Below are 20,920 nucleotides of genomic sequence, written 5' to 3' on the forward strand. Positions count from 1 at the left end.
AAGACTTGTACTATAGTCTGCCATCTTCTCATGAAAATTCTTCCAAAACAGCCGCCAATTGTTAGAGTGAAAAGGTCGAACAATATTAATACAATAATTTTTACTTAAAAAAAATTATATTAAAGAACTAAAATCTACAGATCCTTGTGATACAGCCTACTTACAAATTAGTGTTAATCATTAACAAAAGTAACACACAAATGGTCCTACTCTAAAAGAAAAATTTTGTTTAGATTTCAAATAATTGACCGACGATTATGTAGATTGAAATTTGTTAAAAATTAATTATAAGAAGCACTCCTAATGAAATAAAATATCAAACTTGAGAGAGTATGAAAACTTTTTGTCATAAAATATAAAATATATTACTTTTAAGCATGGCCTAATTATTTCATTTATTATTATTATTTATATTTATAAGCCATGATGTTACATAATGTACATTTTATTTAAGTTCATATTATTATGTCAGCAGTAGTAAATAAATACATATTTTTTCTTCGTCGTACTATAATCGTCCGGTATAAAAATAATTTTCGAAATATCAAATGGACATACTGCACCCGATTATATTTTTGTTTATTATGAACTAATATTTACATTGATAACAGCTATTGTCTATTGATATTTGACTTGATATTAAATCTTACGGCGTACCTAACTCGTAAGTTGTAATGTAAATGCATACTACGAACTTTAAAATAGCTTTATGGTTTAAGACTTATACAAATTGTACAGAAAATGTGCTGTTTAGTGTTTTGGTAGACGTTTTGTTACGTACCTAGTTTGTTTATTAATTTTTTTTATGGCTTATTATTAAAATCCGATCATTTTTATGCGTTTTAAATCAAATTAAAATATCAACAATTCACGATGGTTCCCCATCCGATATTTGTAATGAACGCGGAAACGTCGCGCTATTACATTGATAATTTGTATACACAAGATAATGTAAAATGCTACCAAGCACTGAATTTCATCAAGAATTCTATCATGGGCAGCAATAGACAAAAAGGCATTGTCATTGTCAATGGCATACTACCGAGGCTTTTACAAGTAATTGTTGGTTTATATATTGATTGTATTGAATTGAAATGGTTCACAATTAACTTGACAACATTTATTACGCGAGGGAGTATTTAAAAGATTATTTTTAAAACGATATAAATATTATTTCACTTAGGTATTGTTTTATTTATTTACATAAAATCTAGTAGGTGTAGAGAGATATTTTTCTGTGGCTTGTGTAACATATTAAATATTTATCATTAAGTTTAATAAACTGAAAAATTATTATAAAGGAGAAAATAAGAAAAATGGTGTACAAGTATTTGTTACTAAGTTTACTGCCTTATCATCCAATGTGTTACACATAAGTGAGTTATTTTTTAATATATTATTAACATCTCGTTTCTATTATTTGAACAAACAAATTCAAAACTAAAGAAATAGTAGGGATATTGTACATTAAAAATAAAGTGAAAATAAGTTACAACCTACACTCAATTAAAAGAAACCATGTTCTATTATTAAAATATTTTAATTTTTCAATGTTAATTTCATATATTGTGGTATTGATTTAACATACTACATAACTTTGTTATCCAGATATTACCTGATCATTCAAAAACTCCAGAAATTCGTTTGGAAACAGTGGTGATACTAGGTTCTTTAGCTAAAGGAACTGAAGACCAAGTAAGAGCGCTAGTAGACGAAAATGTTGTAGCCTGTATATTTAGCGCTTTTCTTTTGAACGACGAACCAAAATTTACTGAAGCGTGTCTCCGTTGTATTCGCACTATTCTAGAATTTCCATTTGCTGATCAAAGTGTTGTATTTAGTGACGTTGCAATTATACGGAAATTAATTAAAATTATTGATGAATCAGTAAGCAACAGTATATGTGCCATGTATATTCTCTCTTATTCTTGTCGCACTTCAGTCCATCAAAATATTTTATGGGAAGAAGGTTTTGGTTTTATTTTAGCCAATTTACTGAATACTGAATTAGATGATTTATCCATTGCCACATTAAAATGTTTTGCTCGTGTATGCCAAGACAATTCGATGATATCTTCAGCTTTAGCAGAAACTGAATACAGTGGTAAAACAATGCCAGAAATGTTAGATTTAATGAGAGGTGGAGATCGTCCTACAGAAATGAGATTGGCTGCTTCAAAATGTATAACATATTTGTATCGTGCCGGTGCATTGGAGGTAAACAACTCCAAAGTCATGTTTGGAGCATTACCTACACTTGTCCGACTATGTCAAAACGATCAAAAATGGGAACAGCGCGTTGAAGCAGCTGAAATATTGGCTGTCCTAATTGAGGACGACGCTGAACTACAATCTCTGGCGAGCATATCTAATCATTTATTACAAACGTTGGCAGAATTTGTCAATTTCCCAACTCATCCCGCAGGGGAATACGGCGGTAGTCATTGTGGGGAGCACGTGGCTAGAGAGATGAAACAAGCTGCTTTTAAGGTAATACATGAGTTGTTATTTTGTAGGTAATTTAATTATTATTTTTGATTTCAACGATTTTGTAGGTGTTTGCATCTCTTGGTGCCAACGATGAAGAAATTCGCAAACGTATCATCGAAACTGACAATCTAATCGATCATATTGTATGCGGTCTTAAAGATCCTAGTCCTAAAGTTCAGTTGGCAGCAGTCCGCTGTCTACATTCGCTGTCTCGTTCTGTTCAACAACTGCGTACCACGTTTCAGGATCACTCGGTTTGGAAACCGTTAATGACTTTGTTAGAAGGCGCTTCAGATGAAATTCTCAGTGTCACTTCATCTACATTGTGTAATCTTTTGTTGGAATTTTCACCATCTAAAGAGCCAATACTGGAATCTGGTGCTATTGAACTGTTTTGCAGCCTGACTAAAAGAGATGATCACTCGTTAAGATTAAATGGTATATGGGCTTTGATGAACATGGCTTTTCAAGCAGAACAAAAAATTAAATCACAGATCTTGAACACTCTTGGTACCGATCAAATATTTAATTTATTATCAGATTCGCATGTCAATATACTTATGAAAACATTAGGTTTACTGAGGAATCTGTTGTCCACAAAACCACATATAGACTATATAATGAATCTTTGTGGAGGAGATATAATTCAAGCTGTAATGATGATACTCGAAGGTGAACATTTACCTGAGGTCAAAGAGCAGGCGTTATGTATTTTAGCTAATATAGCTGACGGCGATGTTGCTAAAGACTATATTATGAGAAATAATGATATACTAAAAAAAATTCAAGAATATATGACAAATGGTAATGCTAAATTACAAGCAGCTGCAATATTTTGTGTATCAAATCTAGTTTGGAAAGAAGATAGTGGTGCAGCCGATAGACAAGCAAAACTAAAAGAAATGGGTATTTTTAAACTTTTACAACAATTGATAACAACGTCAGATTCATTACTATTCGACAAAGTTAAGACTGCATTGACACAGTTCTCGGATTCTTGACTAAGTAGCTGCTTAAATTCATCACCTTCGGTCGGAGTTTAAAAAAAAATTGATTGTTCATTTTATTCCTTAAAAGTTTAATAATCTGAAATTGTGATGTATTTAATTTAAAATCGGTTTTCTTTTTTTATGTAGTAAAAAAAAATAAAGAGGCAGTAAATAATAATATATGTATTTACTTTAAAATTGTCTTATTATCTTGAAACTTTATTTTGTACAAATATATTTGTAATTTTTTTTTTATACATATAAATAAATAAATAACCCCCTTAGGTTATATAATAGATTACATGTTTACTATGTATCACTAATGAAAATATTATTACTAGGTGTATAAAATATGTTTAAAATTTCTAATGCATTAAAACTGAGATGTAATTATTGTATTAAATTCCTAGTTTGCCTAGAAAAGTTATGCACTTGCCTGCAGAACTTTTTATTTAATATCTAAAATAAAAAAGTTAATGAGAGATAGTTATCAAGCTTAGGGCAATATTGTTAAACATTTATTTTAGATTTAAAGGTATTTCAGCTAGCGTAGATAGATGTTTTGAAACATCCAAAGCCGTACTTAAAAGAGAAGATAATTATTATAACTATTTATTGTTTGGGGATGGGCGACATAAGAACTAACAAATCTATAAAGGATATTTATTTTATTCAGAAAAAACTAAACATATTACTTAACGATTAGTATTTATCATTGTAAATGTGTTATAGACAGACTTCAATTATTATATAATAATACCCTATATTTATTTTATAACAAATAATAAATTAATCCATCATAACATAATATGTAGTACCATAAACAGTACAAATATTTAAATTATTGATAATCTACGACATTCGATGTCTGCATGTAAAATATTTTAAACCAAAAATAAGAATAATTAATAATAAACTATATTAGAATTTATTATTAAAATACGTAAAAAAAAAATTATATTTTATAATAAATATATATAATAATATAAATAAATAATAATGCACGCTCAGTTTGTAATAAATTTACTAGTCGTACAAGGCTACATCATAGTGCCAAAAACAGGGTTATGCCGACAAATGCTTGGTCCATATTCTTCATAATCTTTTTTCGAATGACACACAGTATAAAACTCGGGCTGAAAAATAAATATATACATATAGACATTTATAAATATTTATATTTATGTCGTATATATATATATAAATATATATATATATAAAATTATTATGATTAATTTTTAGTCAAAGTTATACATACTGAAGAAGCTAGCATACTTCCGCCAAACCAAACGGCGTATCTTTGCATGTTGTGAGTGTAAACTTGCACATCAATCGGTTTAGGCTGTGAATAAAGAAAATACAACTATTACACAGCAGATTTATAGCTCTTGATTAGATACATTTTACTTTAGAAGCAAATGTCAAGTAGAAATAATTTGTACTGCCTTAGGTTATAAAAAAAATACATACTTTTAGATTGTCTCCAGCTATTTTTTCACTTCGCTTTAGCCTAGCATCTACCACTCGCTTAATATCTCGTTGAAGACGCCGTCCGAAATCTTTAAACATAGTTGAGCCACCAGAAAGTACGATATTATCATACAACGGCCGGCGTACGTCAATGGGACAATTTTGTATAACCGTGTCGACCATCTCAGAAATTGGCGTGGTAAAGTCAGGATTTGAAAACTAATAAAAATTATAGTTAAAACAAATAATCTTAACCGGCATATACTTAAATTATGATTAATTTACTTACTTCAGGATGAAAGAAAATCTCCGGCCCCAAGAATCGTTCATAGCCAACGTCTACGGAGAACGGTTGTTTTGTAACACTATTCATTCCATCATATTTCCTTAACCATTTGGAAGGCTCTGCATCATACTTGGCAAACTCTTTAGCTATGTCTGGGCATATGTAAGAGTATTTTTCTTTGATCGCTTTAGCAGTTTCTAAACTTTGTTCGGGTGGAATGCCAATTTCTCTTTCTCTTAAAAGTGACTGAATGAAATAAGTGATGTTGCGACCGGCTATTGGTATATGCTTAATGCAACTGCCAATTACATAACCTTCCGCCTAAAATAATATATTTTTGAAAAACTGTGTGTTAGTTATACTCCAACAATACATCTTTACTAAATCTGTATAATTATTTTAATTTATATAATAAGACATAAGTTAATGTATTTAATTTCAATATATAGTTTGGCTAATCAGTAAAAATAATTTTTTTTTTAATTTTTTATAGATAAACAAAACAAACATAAATAAATAAATTGTTCATTTGTAGAGAATAAAAATTATAAAACTATTTCCAAATGATTCTAAATATATAATATTCATATAATACTCTACACAGTTTAAGTGATGGAACAAATAACAATTTTAATACAAACAAATACACATGTAGAATTGATTACTACAGTTACTGAATCGCTTACTAATTTAGGTAACAAATTAGTTGTACAATATTAGTATTTAAAAACTGAAATTATATTAGCTTTGATTTCTTTGAATATAGAAAATATTTCAAAAGAACATAAGATTACGGAAAGTGTTAAAATGCAAGCAAAACATACCATCCACGCATCTGTTTTACCAAATGGAATTTTAGCATTTAATGAAATGAAAACAAATCGTGGAACACAAAAATGTTTTATGGACAAAATCAATAACAATAAATTTAATTATATGGATAGTACTCAAATTACCAATCGCAATTATATATCAAATCAAAATTGCAATAGAAGTTTCTTTACTACAGCTGATAATATACAATTTAATTCGCCTAAATGTTGTAAGGAACCGGACCCACAACGTAACTATAATTATTAAAAAACAAAAAATCTCTGAGGTATTATTTTTAAACTTAATCAAAATTCACAGCTACATATGCCACTCAAGCTGTCCAAACAAACCCTTGGATGAAAAATGCATCGACTAGTATGAATGATTTGATAGAACTACAACAATCGACAATTGAATGTTCTACTAATATAGGTATCATTTTATAATAAATAATAATAATAATTATGTCTATTTCACGCTAAGTAAGCCACCATTTGATTTTTGCTGAATATTTTATATGCTCAGTGCCCACCAAAAAAAATGTATGCCAAAATTGATATATTCATACATTTTAAGAAAAAATAAAATTAAAAAACTATGAAAAAATAGATAAAAGTGATTCCGCACAATCAGACTAGAACTAAGAACATGTTAAATGATCAATAGAATGTCTGTAATTTTGTAAAACACATGTGTTCAGGCTTTTAAGATAGGCAGTATAGGCAAAAGTTAAACTGGTAATGATTTAGCGTGAAAACACCCTAATAAATATATATTTTTTAATGTTTGCAGATAATGAATGTGAGCCATGTCCAGATGAACAATCAACAAGTAAAATTGGCGTTGATGAAATGGTTAATAAATTATTTATATTATAATACTGAAATATATTTTTAACGTGTATTAAAATATAACATATCGATGCCCCAGTTCAAAACTATAAAACCTCAAATTTGTCATCAATATAAATTATTCCCTAAAACATTATAGTTTTAGTTTTAAGTCATCGTCAATCATTTCATCTAAAAATGCAACCTGCAACTACTGAAAATACAATTTATCTAAAAATAATCGTTTAATAGATCCTAAAACTGGTACATAGAGTAAGTCCAATTAACCTTCATTTGCATTTGTAATTTATAAACTGTGCCGTTTGTATTGTAACTTATGAAATATACTTACAACCGGAATAATATGCGTGACTCCATCTCCACTATCTACTACAAGACCTGTTAGAACACGCTCGTGAAGAGGCCTCGATTTCCATGAAGCAGATAATGCTAGTACTGCTTGCACGGCAATGTAAAGTCCAGGGACGTTGAAAGTCTCGAACATTATTTCTATTAAAGATATCCACAATTAAAATAATCATAAAATTTAAAATCACAAAAAAACCTTACCTGCAGTATATTCACGATTTTCGGGAGTATTTAATGGTGGTTCTGTGAGCAAAAAATGATGGTCTTCTGGTTCTGCTCTCAAATATTTAAAAATACAATGTTCCAAAAACCTTTCCATTAAATCCCAATCTTCAATTAGACCGTGTCTAACAGGATACTAAAGAAACATTTAAAAAAAAAAGATATCAAATAAATAAATATAACTTTCAGTGAAATGAAGTGCTGTTACTTTGACAGAATAGCCTTTGGCATCAAAAGCTTCATCTCCGATATAAAAATCTAAATCTTCCACGCCCTTTGTCAGTCTTCGGACTGCTTGATCACCGCATTTTGCAGTTTCTTTGATAGCTATTGCTGATGGTATGATCATTTGAGGCTCCTTGTTAGGTGCAAATCCTAATTTTGTGTACCTATGAATACAAAAACATTTAAATTACAAAATATTATTTATACGACACTCAAAATTATAAATCCTTACCCTGTACCGACATCGATGACACATGGTGGAAGACGACCTAACATGTTTGCGAGTAAAAAAAATTACTTACTAATATCAGAAAATTTTAAACTAAATTAAATACAAAATTAATCGGATATTCAATTAAGTAGTAACTTTATAATAATGAACAAAACAAAAAAGGAATTACAGTCTCGCGTTCATGATTCAGATAATGAATAAATAAATCTTATCAAGCGGTTGATGAGTCAGTGATAAACTCAAATTCACAGACCACAACTAATGACAATTATTTTCATGGAAAAAAAACCACCAACCATCAGTTATCAGGAACTGTTATCAATTATCGTTTTATCAACTAGCAATATAATTTTAGTAAATAATAATTTATAGCAATGCATATTTTAGTATTGGGTATTACTATAAGTATATTGCCGATTGCGACTTTTAGTAATTTGTGTGGAATAACCCTGTGGTGTACTGGGTTAACTATTCTCCTAGTCGAGAAATTGGCTGTACAGTTAAGAATTTAGTCTTTAATTTTTTTTTTTTTACCAAAAATGGACGGTCCTTCGACCAGCTCTGATATTTGCAAGAAACTCACATACTCCATTCATTCGTGTTCAAGCCACTTACCTTGTTATATACCAGAGTAAGGATTATTAATTAAAAAATTAACCCGTATGATCTCAGCACATGTCGATGTGTTAAATATTATCAGTCATTTAATATGTTCTTAGATATTTTTAATCGAAACAATATAAATATTCAAATACAATAAAATTAAATATTTTTATTTTTATTTTTATTTTTAAACAAAAATTCCTAGATAAACCTAGAAATAATTTATCATTTGTTTTGAAAAATGGATGTATAATTTATTAAAATATGCGATACACTAATAAGATTATTCCTGACTTAACTAGAGACCTCGGAGAATTCTACTGATTTTGTTACTAAATTAATTGTATCTGATATCGAAAATAATACTGGCTTATCGCAAACTTTAAAATAATCTAGTATAAGCTCTTACTTGTTTAGACTTAAGAGTAAATGGGAGATAATTAGTAAACATTCAAATCAATGTATATTCATATATACACTATCACTGATATTTGTTTTGTGTTCTTTAACTTTTCCATATTTATATTTAGTTGCCTATAGTTATTTTTATGTTACCTACCTAGTTAATAGCTAACTATTTTTAAAAATTGTTCAGATTAAAATGTACTAAATTGGGTGAGCAAAATTATACTTAATATAAGTATAATTATAGTTTTTTTTTACTATGAAATGATTATCTTTGCATAAAAGTGTTTTTAAATAAAAAATTGAATTATTTTTATTTTAATGGGTTATATTAGTGATGTATTGAAAATAATGACTGGTCAATTAAAAATAACAATTTGTTGAATTTTTATAATTTACAGTTTTAGGCAAGAAGGCAAGAGTACGGGTAAATAGTGCATATTGATTAAAATAAGATTACAGTCTTCCCTATACCTTCGAACGCTTTGAACTTAAAAATCGAACTTTAATTATTTTCATTACACCATTCTGTGTTTTTATTAAGTAAATCAAATTTGTAAATCGCTATTTGTCTTATAAAAGTTGCCTTTAAAAACTAACTTTTAATTGATTAAATGTAATTTTGATAATTTAATCTTTGAGTGCTAGCATGTATAAAAGCTTAATTACTACTCTTGTGGCTGAAATTTTTTTCAAAAAAGCCGACATACATGCCATCTACACAAGTGCGTAAAGAAAGATTAAATATTATAATAATTATTTTTTATTTAAAAAAGTTTTATCAATAATAATCATTTTATAGAAAAATTACCATTAAGTAAAATTTTGAAAGAACATATTGTATATCAAAATGTATGATAACATGTATTTTAATATTGAAATTATACTTCTAAATTAGAGCTATGTTAAAACTAATAAAGAAAAAAAAAATTGTATTAATCTATTGCAATTTATATTATGACACAACTAAAAAAAATTGTGCAATGCAATGTTGAAGGTTAATTATTTTTGGTACAAAATTATTATGTATTTTATCTTTTAAATCTTAATTAGTTGAACAATTGTCCTTATACAGTTTAATATTTATTTTATAATATAAACCACAAGTGTTGCTTAAGTTTTTCTAGATAAACATTATAGTAATAGTTTTCCATAAAGGCGTTAAAATTAATTATTTAATGCGGTATTATAACTTCACCATTCGTCTCATAAGATTTTATTTTTTATAAAGAATTCAAAATATTTAATAAATAATTACTTCAAAGATAAAGGATATGCTTATTGCAAAAAATACAAAAAACTAGTAGATGATTTAGATTATACAGTTTTAGTAAATTGGTATACAGAAGCTATACTAGTGTTAATAAATCATAAACTTTAGTATAATAGGTTTATGAGTTTTAATCAATTTACTTAAATCACCTTTGCGATAAAGCAAATCTAAAATGAACAAACAAAGGGTAGTGTTGTATGATAAAAAGTATAATAGAAAAATTGTTTTTTAGTACTATGATTTCTGTGATATAAGATATTTAAATATGATCTAGGATGTGAAGATATTTCTATTTATTTAAGTGTATTGTAGCTCACTAATATAAATATACAACATTTTACTTATATTTATACTATAATTTATGTCAGTTTAAATGTTAAAAACAGGAATATTTTACATAATAATCAAGAAGATCAAAGTTCTAGATGGTCTTCGCAATCAAATAGTCCTCCACAAGTAATTCAAACTCGATACTTACAGTAAATGTGTTGTACATACTATATTAATAGTATTATATTTATTTTCAGTATCTGATTTTAAAATTACAAAATACTTCCGTAGTAAAGTTTATTAAATTTGGGAAGTACGAGAGACCCCATGTGTGCAACTTAAAAAGATTTAAAGTTTTCGGTGGACTAGAAGAGGACACAAAAATTGAACTATTGTATAGGTAAAGTTGTGGATATCTATATGTATATGTATATATATATTTTTTTTTACTTGTAAATTTATAACTTATAAGATAAACTTAATTGCTTTAGTGGCCTCAGTAATAACAGTGATTTAGAAACATTTGAATTGCGTCATACTCTTGAAGACAGCTCAATGATACCAATTAGATATATACGACTAGAGCCTCTAGAATCTTGGGGTTCGAATTTCAATTATAGTCTCTGGTATGTCGAACTTCATGGTATTGACGATCAAAATATAATTTCAAATGAAATTATTAAGTTTTACAGGGTATGTTTTTTTTTAATACACCTCTATTCATATATCAATTAATAAATCTAAATTTCTCTTAATATCTATCTTTTCAGTATCGCGAAGAAAGATTGCTTCGTCTGTGTTTGAAACATTTTCGCCGCAACCACTACAACTCGGCAGCTGCCGGACTATTACAAAACTTCAAAATAACTCTGGAACATCCCTTTTTATCACAACTTTTCAATGTAATAGTTACTAACGGGAACTATGAAATGGCTGAAACTTCAATGGATGAAGCAATAAAGGGTATACAATTAAATTTATCTATAATATCATTTTATAATCAGTAAAAATAAAAATAAAAATTAGAACAATTTAAAAAATATATATTTAATGACGGCAATCGCTATTATTTATCGATTAGAAGGTTTGTTAGAGAATTATATGGAGCGCCAAAGTTTCAAACCGATTTGGAAAATAGTACAAGAAAATGAACATGCCGGCAAAAAACGGCCGTGTATGCGTGGCGGTCATCAAATGTGCATTGACTCTCAAACAGGCATTATTTATTTACTAGGCGGTTGGGACGGACATAAAGACTTGTCCGATTTATGGAGCTTTAATGTTTCTACAAGCGTTTGGCAATGTATAGCGACTAATGTTGAAGAATATGTAAGTATATTGGACGTTTTTATATTTTAATTAAACTATAGTGACTAGTTAGTTAATTAAATTTGTTTTGTAGGGCGGACCGAGTCCTCGATCATGCCATAAAATGTGTATAGACATAGAAAGAAAACATATTTTTGTGCTTGGGCGATTTTGTGAGATTCAGTCACACCCAAGTGATTATCCCAAGGTTATTCTACTGATATATTTATTTTGTTTTACTTTTCTATAATGTTTTCATTGTGTTATCAGAGCGATTTTTATATGTATGACATTGAACAAAATTGTTGGACGTTGATATGTGCTGATACAAATCAAATGGGGGGTCCAAAACTATTGTTTGATCATCAAATGGTAATGGACTCCGTTTCATCGACTATTTATGTGTTTGGTGGTAGAATTGTAGCATCCTCTTCTAGGTTTGAACTACCATTAATAAAAATTAATTAACTAATGTAATCATAAGAAATTATAAAATTTCAATAACACTATAATTTATAGATGCAGTGCCGATGAATCTCAAAAAAACAACCCAGATTTCTCAGGGTTTTATAAGTACCATGTTCCTACTAACACCTGGTCGTGTATTTTGCCCGATACCTTCCACGAGGTTAAAGTTCAAGACGGAATCGTTTCACATAATCCACAAACAGTTGCATCACGGGGGGGCCATTCTATGTTGTTACACTCTGTAAATAACTAAACCTATTGTGGCGTTTGCTTATTAAAATTATTCCGATAATTCTCACGACAATACATTTTTTAGAGTTTAAGACGAATTTACATTTTTGGCGGCCAACGACAAAGGTGGGCTCAGAAATGTCCTGAATTTTTGTGGTATGATATTGATACGGGCCTTACACAAGCTATGCCTTTACCTTCTACCGTTGAGAAACCACCTATGGGATATACTCAACGAGCTACTATCGATACTGATCACGATGAAATCTACGTTTTATCGGTATGTTGTAATATTATAATAATAATAAATACTCTTTAAGTTATTCAGCTTAATTATATAAAATTTTAATGTAAAGTCTAATACATTTATAGAGTTTAAGCAAAGATAAGGATCGTAGGGAAGACAAAGTACAAAATGCATTTTGGGTGTACTTCATCAAACAAAATAAGTGGTAAAAAACTAAAAAAATATATAATTTGTAAATAGTTAAGTTACATTATTTTTTTTAGGATGTGTATTTACAGAAATCACAATTCTGATGAACAATATTGGAATACAATGCAACACTTAGAGCCATGCCCTCGTTTCGCTTATCAACTGGTGTACGATCATAAGAATAAAGTAAGTAAAACACTAATACTATTTTATGGAAAAACCGAAAATATGTATTTATCTTCTTAATGTTTTTTTATTTCTTATTAGACACATTATTTGTTTGGCGGAAATCCTGGGAGGTCAGATGCTCAAAATTTAAGACTCGACGATTTCTGGGAACTTCATGTGTATAGATGTACTACTAAAGAATTAAGCAATCAGTGTAAATTACTAATTCGAAAATACAAGCAAGTGTTTTCTACTAAATACGGATGCCAAAATTATCTAGAATCTTTATATTGAGATTATATTTTGATGAATCTTATTTGTTGATATTAGGTTTCATGAAATAAAAAAAAAAGACAAGATAGCAGCCATGCAATTTTTACAAACGTCTGTTTCAGAACTAATTGATCACTCGGATGTTGCTCAAACTCGTAAAGTAAGGACGTATTAAGTTTTATCTTGTTTTCTATTTTTCTTTTAGTGCCATGTCAGTCTAATGAACTTCACCAATCATGTTGGCTAACTCCTATCTACCATTTTAACAACATCCCTATAAATTCTGTTGTGCGATCATACCACTGTTTTAGATTGTTCCAGGAGTTCTGCGTCTCTCTTGTACGATTATATGTAGAATACTATACTAATCTGGGTATCCAATTATATTATGTCCAAAGTAGTTAGATCTTCGGCCCTACCATGTATTGATCACAAACATTAATTATCCAATGCAGAAGAATTCGCAAACATTTTCTTGGCTATCTGAAATATGATGATTTCCAACCTCCGTTAGGAGAGGAATTCCAAGAAGAAGATCTGAAATAAGAACATTATCATATCAGCATAGCAAACATTGTTGATATAGTTTTGTCTCATTTTGATTAAAATACCCAAAGGGTTATTGAATAATAAATCGTATAAAGTTGTTACTATGTATGATTTATTATATGTATAATAATTTTTAAAAAATAGTTTCAGGAAACTGCTGCTTTGTTATTTAAAGATGACAACCAAACTGGTGATATAGCTGATCAAATACATGAATGGCGTTGTAGTTTATTTGACAAATTGTGCGATTTCTTCCCCAAATCCATGGTTCAACCAAAAGAAAATTTAATTGATTTAATTACTTTATAATGTGACGGCGTATGTTATTTCAATTTGTACGTTTATAACATAAGATTTGAAACCAACCCATAGAAATATAATTTCACCATTAATTGTTTTACAATGTTTAGATATTATTGACAACATTAATTAAAAACAGATCTATAATCGTAATCCAAATTTTACTTAAAATTAACTAGTACTACTAATTACAATATTTATTAGTACCTAATTAATTTTAGCTACAATTATAAGTCACTTAATGTGATATTAAAATTTGTTAATTAAAAAAAAAAAATCTGACGTTTATCTTAATTGTATTTTAGAATTTGTTACCAGTATTTATTTACAAAACTAATTTGTAAGACTAAGGTAATAAGGTGGCTTTTAATTTTAAATAACAGATAAAGATACATTATGATGTATAATTTTGCCTTGGCCACACTGGCCATTAAATGTGTACTATTTAATTAGTGATACTCGACGGGCTTAATTTTTTTACAAATATAATAATAACAATATGATCTCTGGGGTTAGTACCTAAAACATTGGTGTTTTACATATAAGTTGTAGGAATAAGTTTATTATTTATATTATTAAATTATATATTATTATGTTACTCAACAGTTTCAGTTTAAATTATTAATTCATTTTTCAATGTAAATTTTTTTTTGAAATACTTAATAATTTTTTTTATTAATTATCATTAGAGTTGTATATGTTTAAGCAAATACAAAACATTGGGTGTTTCTTTATTTATGTATTTTACTTATGTATCTAATTATTGCTATACTATTCTTGTAATATAACAACCATGTAAGTTATTATAATTATAAATGAATCATAATACAAAAAATGTTTTTAATAAAATGTAGAAAATATTATTTTCTTTTGGTAAACTTAACAAAATTTGCATAATGTCACTATCTGTAGTCACTTCACTGATTTACCGGATTAGATAAATAATAAGAACTCTGAACTAACAAGTCATATTAAATCAATACCTCGACAGTAGTAGCAGCTATTAATTATTTAAAAATAATCAATAACACTGTGTATGAGACCTGATAAATATTATGAAAATGTATAAATATCAACTTTTCTAGTATTTGTGAATCGAGTGCTTCTACACATAACAAATAAATGTGTTTTGAAACATGACTACCATCTTTTGGTATGTTGGGTGGAAACTTTCTTTGGTTCGCTGTTTTAGGTGTAATTTTAGGAGTTAAGGTCTAAAAATTAGACTGGCGGTAGATCTAGATTCTAGATTGTAATCAGCTGTAGCCAACATTTTTTTTTTTTTTTTATTAAGGAAACCCCAAAAAAGGGTAAAATTACACTTTAACTATACTCATTTTATAGTTTGCCATGTGTGTTGTGAGTGAACCTTTAGTCGACAGGAGGTCATTAGTGTGTATCTAAAGACTAAAACCCGGTACGAGACTGGAAAGGGCTCCATTCTATACTTCCCGCATACAGTAGTACCAAACAAATTTGAAATTACCTACATAATATTGTACAACATATTATTAAATATAACATTAGAGTTATTACACGAATTACCTTTATAATATTTATTATAAAATTATATATTTTCTTAGCCACATTTGATATTATTATAACATTATCTTTCATAGTGTATCAATTTCCATCCAAAAATCACCCCCGTCACCGGAGATTCCATTTTGGAGACGGTATTTTCCCTAGCCAAGCCCCTATAAAATGATGCTATAATTATTAAAACCCACTTTTTTTTCTAAATTAACATATTTACTTAAAATTAGTTAATAAATTTCAACCATAATGATAGTACCTAAATTATAAACATAAATAATTCGTAACAGACAATATATTAGTGTATGTCATAAATAGAGGTCATTCATAATATGTAAATATCTGTAACATTATTCTGAATAACTTATTCAATAATCTATAAACGCATACGATGCACGATTTATTCGACCATCGAATTGTTGTGTAATCATAAGCTGTGTTTTTGCTGTGTTCGATTGACGATTTTATTACAATCAGTTAGCTGTTAGACGGTGACTTATACTAAGTAAATGTACCGCAAGTATATTTCTTGCGGATAAAGAGGTTCAAGAGATTATAACTCGTAGACAAAAAGGGATTTCCCTCTTTATCTTTCTTCCATTTCCTATTAATATTTTTTTTTTAGTTAACGTTAAACATATTTGGATTTCTATTGATATCTGAAAGCCATTTTTGTCCATATTAATGTTAATTACTGTGTATTGAAAATCATATACAATGCCATAATACATTATCATAGATATTTCAATTATGTATCTGCTATATTATTTTTCTTTCTTAATTTATCAGTATTATCATCGTTACAGCTCTTTTCTATATCATAATATACTCTTAAATGATCTCTTATAAAAAAATTTGTTTGGCCTCTCCATCCTATTTGTGACAGCGCAGTGAACACGCTCATTGCTTATTGTCACTTATTCTTTATTATCGCTTTTTGTTCGATTAATTCAGTGTTTAGGTACATATATTATTAGGTATCTTTATTTCTAAATTTTAATCTGATTCGATAAAAAAATAATTATGGTTATAAAGGACCGCATAAAAACAAATTATAATGAACACAAAACGAGTCGACTAGTAAGTGGAATCCTGATTGAGATGTAATATTAACATATGATATGCTGTTCTTTTAAAGGCAAAGTTCTGCCTTTCACCAGATTCGTCATCATCTGTATGTTACCGGCGTGTATTGTTTCTGAGAGACTTTTTAAAAAGGAACTTGTGAAACAAATTTAGATAAGTAGGTACTCATTAAAACTAATACACACGAGGAGTAATTTAATAGTTGCCACTTACTTAACTTCCTGCGTTTTAAATTCCGTTCCTAGACCCTACGTAATTTATATGTATATTCCATCGTATTAACCTAATTGAATACACACACACGTACACAACTATTTATATTTTATTACAAGGCTATCGGTTTAAATACGATTATCCAGTATAATTTCAATTGTTTTTTTATTGCTTCACTGAAAATAAGCAACGAAATATCAAATAGGTATTTGTGTTCACTCAGTGTAAATTATAAACGGGTTTTAATAAAATAAAAATAGAGCATACCAATATATTATGTGTTGTTCATTGTAAAAATGAATTATCTCCTTTTAATTGAATTTTTAAATCAGTTTTTTATTAATTTTTGCATTTATTGGAGTTGCTTATCTTTTATAATGAACGACCTATATATTTAGTATTTAAATGTAACAGTTTATATGGAATTGACGATAGAATCATATCTGGACCAGTCAGTGTTGAAATTAATACTGACATCATAAAATAATTATAGTTGTTTAAAATGGGTGGGATTTAAAATTTTCGCATGCAGGGTCCACAGATTGGCCATTTCCTCATCCTGCAGTCGATGATACACGCGTATCGCGTTCACAGCGTTACAGTTACCTAAGCAGTCCCTAGGGCTAAAAAAAAATAAAAATAAAAATGAGGGCGACACAAAGGATATGCGTACAGTATCTGTATATGTATACATATATTAAACCGTGCACATGATATTACAACGGCTGTCGGTTTAGTTTAACCGGAATTCAGATCATTTAAATAGCGGTCCATCATATTATAAAGGTTTCTAATTGAAAACCGCGATTCACACGTACTGTCAAACCGTGGCCGAAAACGGGTCACGGTCGTGGCCTATAAAGGCCTTAAAAGACAGACATATAAATAATCTAAGTATTTAACAGGCTATTATAGCTTTATGTGTATATTATTTAAATTAGGGATACGAGCGTTTATAATAGCGTATATATATATATTGGTATAATAATAATATATTAGGTAAATTTCGGTATTTCCGGATGACGCATGAAATAAGAAATAAAGATACATTTTATACTTTTTACTTACATCCAGTATACCTCAAAAGTAGAGAATTAGATAACACGCGTACGATAAACATGCCACTGCTGTCTTAACCAATTGTTGTTATGTTTTGGCTCGTTTTCTCGAGGTAATTTCCCACATAATAGTTTTGTAATACCTGTCTTCAAGTCCTGTAAGTAATTATCGCCCAGTCTCTTGGAATTAAGTTGGTTATCGAAATTTGTTGAAAAAATACTAAACCCAAATTGTTGTATTCGCTTAGTAGCGCTTTATAAAAATAAGCAGCATGGGTTTCGACCCCCCCAAAAATCAACTTGGTCTAATTTGTTAGTGTACTTCACCAATGTGTTCGGTGATATAAAAGGAAAAAGTAATAAATGTTCACTATTGTAGATGATTTAATAGTAAAGAAGAAAATTGTTCTTTTTTCGAATTGGTGTGATGGGAATCATTTAAAAATGAATGTAATACATGTGCCTAAGTTTATTTTACTGAACGTAAAAATCCATTTATGTACGATTATTCTATAGATGGGCAAGAACACAAGGTTCAATCTATCGTTCTTTCCTTTTGCCTTTTAAGATGCTTGTCATATAAGATTGGGACGCAAAGTTTTCTAGTATAAGCTTCGAAATAAAGTATTTATTATTTATTATCTTAAAGACTAACTTTTATAAGGCATTCGATTCACAATTGTATAGGTTTAACGGACATTAGTATGACAACGAAGATAATTCTGGTGCGTAATACCATTATAATTTCTAATTTAATTTTGATAATGAATCTAAACTGCGGTTTTATGTTTAAAATTTAAGCAATAGATTGTACACATAACCTCAGGAATTTCTCTGTCATGTTAAAAAAAATTATTATTTGTATAAATTACAATAATTCATACCTCTTAAGCTAAATCTAATTATTGTAGAAAAAGGTTTTGTTCAGTCCTGTCCTATAAAAGAGCGTCAATAGACAATATTATTATTTATTTTATTATTATACAAACGACTATTATTAGCTGGACAAATGATACATGTGCAATCATTTATTTCAATATTTTATAAAACATTTTTATTTAAGATTTTTTATTAAATTAAGAGATTTAATTTGTTTAAAATATAATATAATTTCTGAAAAGATTAGAGGATATTAGATTTAATTTGACTTAATCAAACACAGAATATTTATGAATTGCTTCATTAAATATTTGAAGACCATTTGATCATAATTGATATATTAATTAATATTATAATGCTAATTATAAACAAAATTGTTTATTTTAACTGTTTAATTGTTGATCTATTTAATTATTCACCTCGAAGTTAACAAAACCTATTGGATAATTGATTGGTTCGGTTGATACTTAATAAACTTCCAAAATAAGCTAGAATTTGATAATTATAATATCATAAGGTTTATTATAATAAACTCAAAAATAAAACAAGATAAAATTTTATGAATGCACGATGCAGTAACTTTAAAAATAGAAATAAATATTGTCAGGACACCCCCCAATCCCAAATAAATAATTAAAAATACGCCAAACTCTGTTTGACATTTTAGTTCAATAATTTGTATTATGTTCTCTATTTTGTCAGACAAAAATGTATACAAGCGTAGTTTTATTGTTTAACACCTAACAATATTATAAGAATATTTTGAGTTGTTAAAGTAAGAAACACTAAGCAAATTTAAAACATATTTTATGCGTTTATCAAGACAAATATTAGCCTTTAAAAAATCTTTGTACAAAAAGTGTAATCAGCTAACCAAAAACAATGAAGTGCGTGAACTTAAAATTTAATATACAAGTTAAAAATATAAGAATATTAGTTATTACCTCAGTAAAAATATGTGGATGACGGTTAAAAATGTGGCCTAAGTCTATACAGTGAGGTCATAATTTGAGCTGTTAGGTACTAGGTAGTAGGTACAGTATAAAATATGTTTCTTGTAATAATTTTAAAAATTACCAATTAATAATAATATTAAACGCTTAGATATTAGTATATTTGTACATCATAGAAAACATATTATATTAATTACAATTAGGTATGAGTAATGAGTATACTAGTATAAACTGTTTTTTAAATACTATAATTACTCATATGTCATTTTTTAAGTGTAAATGAAAAAAATATAACAAAGACTTCTTTTTTACTGTCACTTTGGTTTAGAAAAGTAGCTCAAATGCTAAGACTCTCCAAAAAATAAGTACCATAAAACATTATTGTATTTTTTTTTATTGATTTTTAACGGACTCCAGTCTCTCAAAAATGTTTGGATTTTGGATTTTGCATCTTAATACTATACGTAAAGGAAAAATATTTATATTTCGGGAAGAATAATTTAAAAATTTTTTTTTAATTTTTATTATTAATGTGCAAAAATTATTGGTATGTAAAAAACTTATTTTTACTTTAAGAAAATTTTAAGTTAAGAAAGTAAAACCTAAATTTGGCCCGGAACTATCGGAAGCCCTGTTATTATTACATTAGTATAGATGCGTATATGATTTTATACGTTGTACTCTGTGAAACTATATAATTTTTTTTTAATAAGTAGTTATAGTAATTACTAATTAATAATCGTTACACATTACGATTATTATTATATTATTGCTGACAAATAATAATGTCACTGTGTGTAGTAACGACTAACGGTTGTAGTATTAAAATATCTTGAATGGAGATGGTGTATTGACGGTACACTGCTGGAACACCTTAGCATTTCCGGTGTCGAAAAAAAAAATAAAAACTTTCCGAACACGAATCATAACTAATTAAATCAATCACGGTTGAGCCGGAAAGCTTACTTGAACTGGTTCGTATCGT

The 20,920-nt window shown here is 28.3% G+C and overlaps 3 protein-coding genes across 7 annotated transcripts; 2 read left to right on the forward strand and 1 right to left on the reverse strand.

The window, feature by feature from the left end:
* Positions 1 to 635: 635 nt before the first annotated feature.
* Positions 636 to 3,778, forward strand: LOC126840534 (armadillo repeat-containing protein 8-like). The gene is made up of 3 exons (XM_050576361.1): positions 636 to 1,056; positions 1,609 to 2,490; positions 2,556 to 3,778. The coding sequence occupies exons 1-3, from the start codon at positions 874 to 876 to the stop codon at positions 3,489 to 3,491; spliced, it is 2,001 nt and encodes a 666-aa protein (XP_050432318.1). The 5' UTR covers positions 636 to 873; the 3' UTR covers positions 3,492 to 3,778.
* Positions 3,779 to 4,391: 613 nt separating this feature from the next.
* Positions 4,392 to 8,126, reverse strand: LOC126840535 (actin-related protein 3). Its single transcript, XM_050576362.1, has 8 exons — positions 7,927 to 8,126; positions 7,678 to 7,858; positions 7,449 to 7,605; positions 7,231 to 7,388; positions 5,239 to 5,556; positions 4,950 to 5,168; positions 4,738 to 4,821; positions 4,392 to 4,615 (listed from the first exon to the last, which is right to left on the reverse strand). Exons 1-8 carry the CDS (start codon positions 7,968 to 7,970, stop codon positions 4,520 to 4,522), a joined length of 1,257 nt encoding a protein of 418 aa, XP_050432319.1. The 5' UTR covers positions 7,971 to 8,126; the 3' UTR covers positions 4,392 to 4,519.
* A 154-nt stretch (positions 8,127 to 8,280) lies between these two features.
* LOC126840934 (muskelin) lies at positions 8,281 to 14,929 on the forward strand. Of its 5 annotated transcripts, none has more exons than XM_050576961.1 (15): positions 8,281 to 8,557; positions 10,576 to 10,663; positions 10,735 to 10,877; positions 10,969 to 11,170; positions 11,248 to 11,440; positions 11,562 to 11,806; positions 11,880 to 11,993; positions 12,056 to 12,222; positions 12,305 to 12,494; positions 12,570 to 12,764; positions 12,857 to 12,936; positions 12,995 to 13,106; positions 13,188 to 13,327; positions 13,419 to 13,521; positions 14,055 to 14,927. In XM_050576961.1, exons 1-15 carry the CDS (start codon positions 8,466 to 8,468, stop codon positions 14,217 to 14,219), a joined length of 2,229 nt encoding a protein of 742 aa, XP_050432918.1. In that variant the 5' UTR covers positions 8,281 to 8,465; the 3' UTR covers positions 14,220 to 14,927. The 5 variants fall into 5 exon arrangements, with proteins under 5 accessions (XP_050432918.1, XP_050432919.1, XP_050432917.1 ...); XM_050576962.1 differs by having other exon boundaries at positions 11,571 to 11,806; XM_050576960.1 differs by having other exon boundaries at positions 11,559 to 11,806; positions 14,055 to 14,925.
* The last annotated feature ends 5,991 nt before the right edge of the window (positions 14,930 to 20,920 follow it).

Source organism: Adelges cooleyi, unplaced genomic scaffold (assembly GCF_023614345.1).
Source record: "Adelges cooleyi isolate 19-005CV unplaced genomic scaffold, UGA_ACOO_1.1 ACOO_flye_CR_arks_rails_tigmint_CR_PRNA_376, whole genome shotgun sequence".
Lineage (NCBI taxonomy): Eukaryota > Metazoa > Arthropoda > Insecta > Hemiptera > Adelgidae > Adelges > Adelges cooleyi.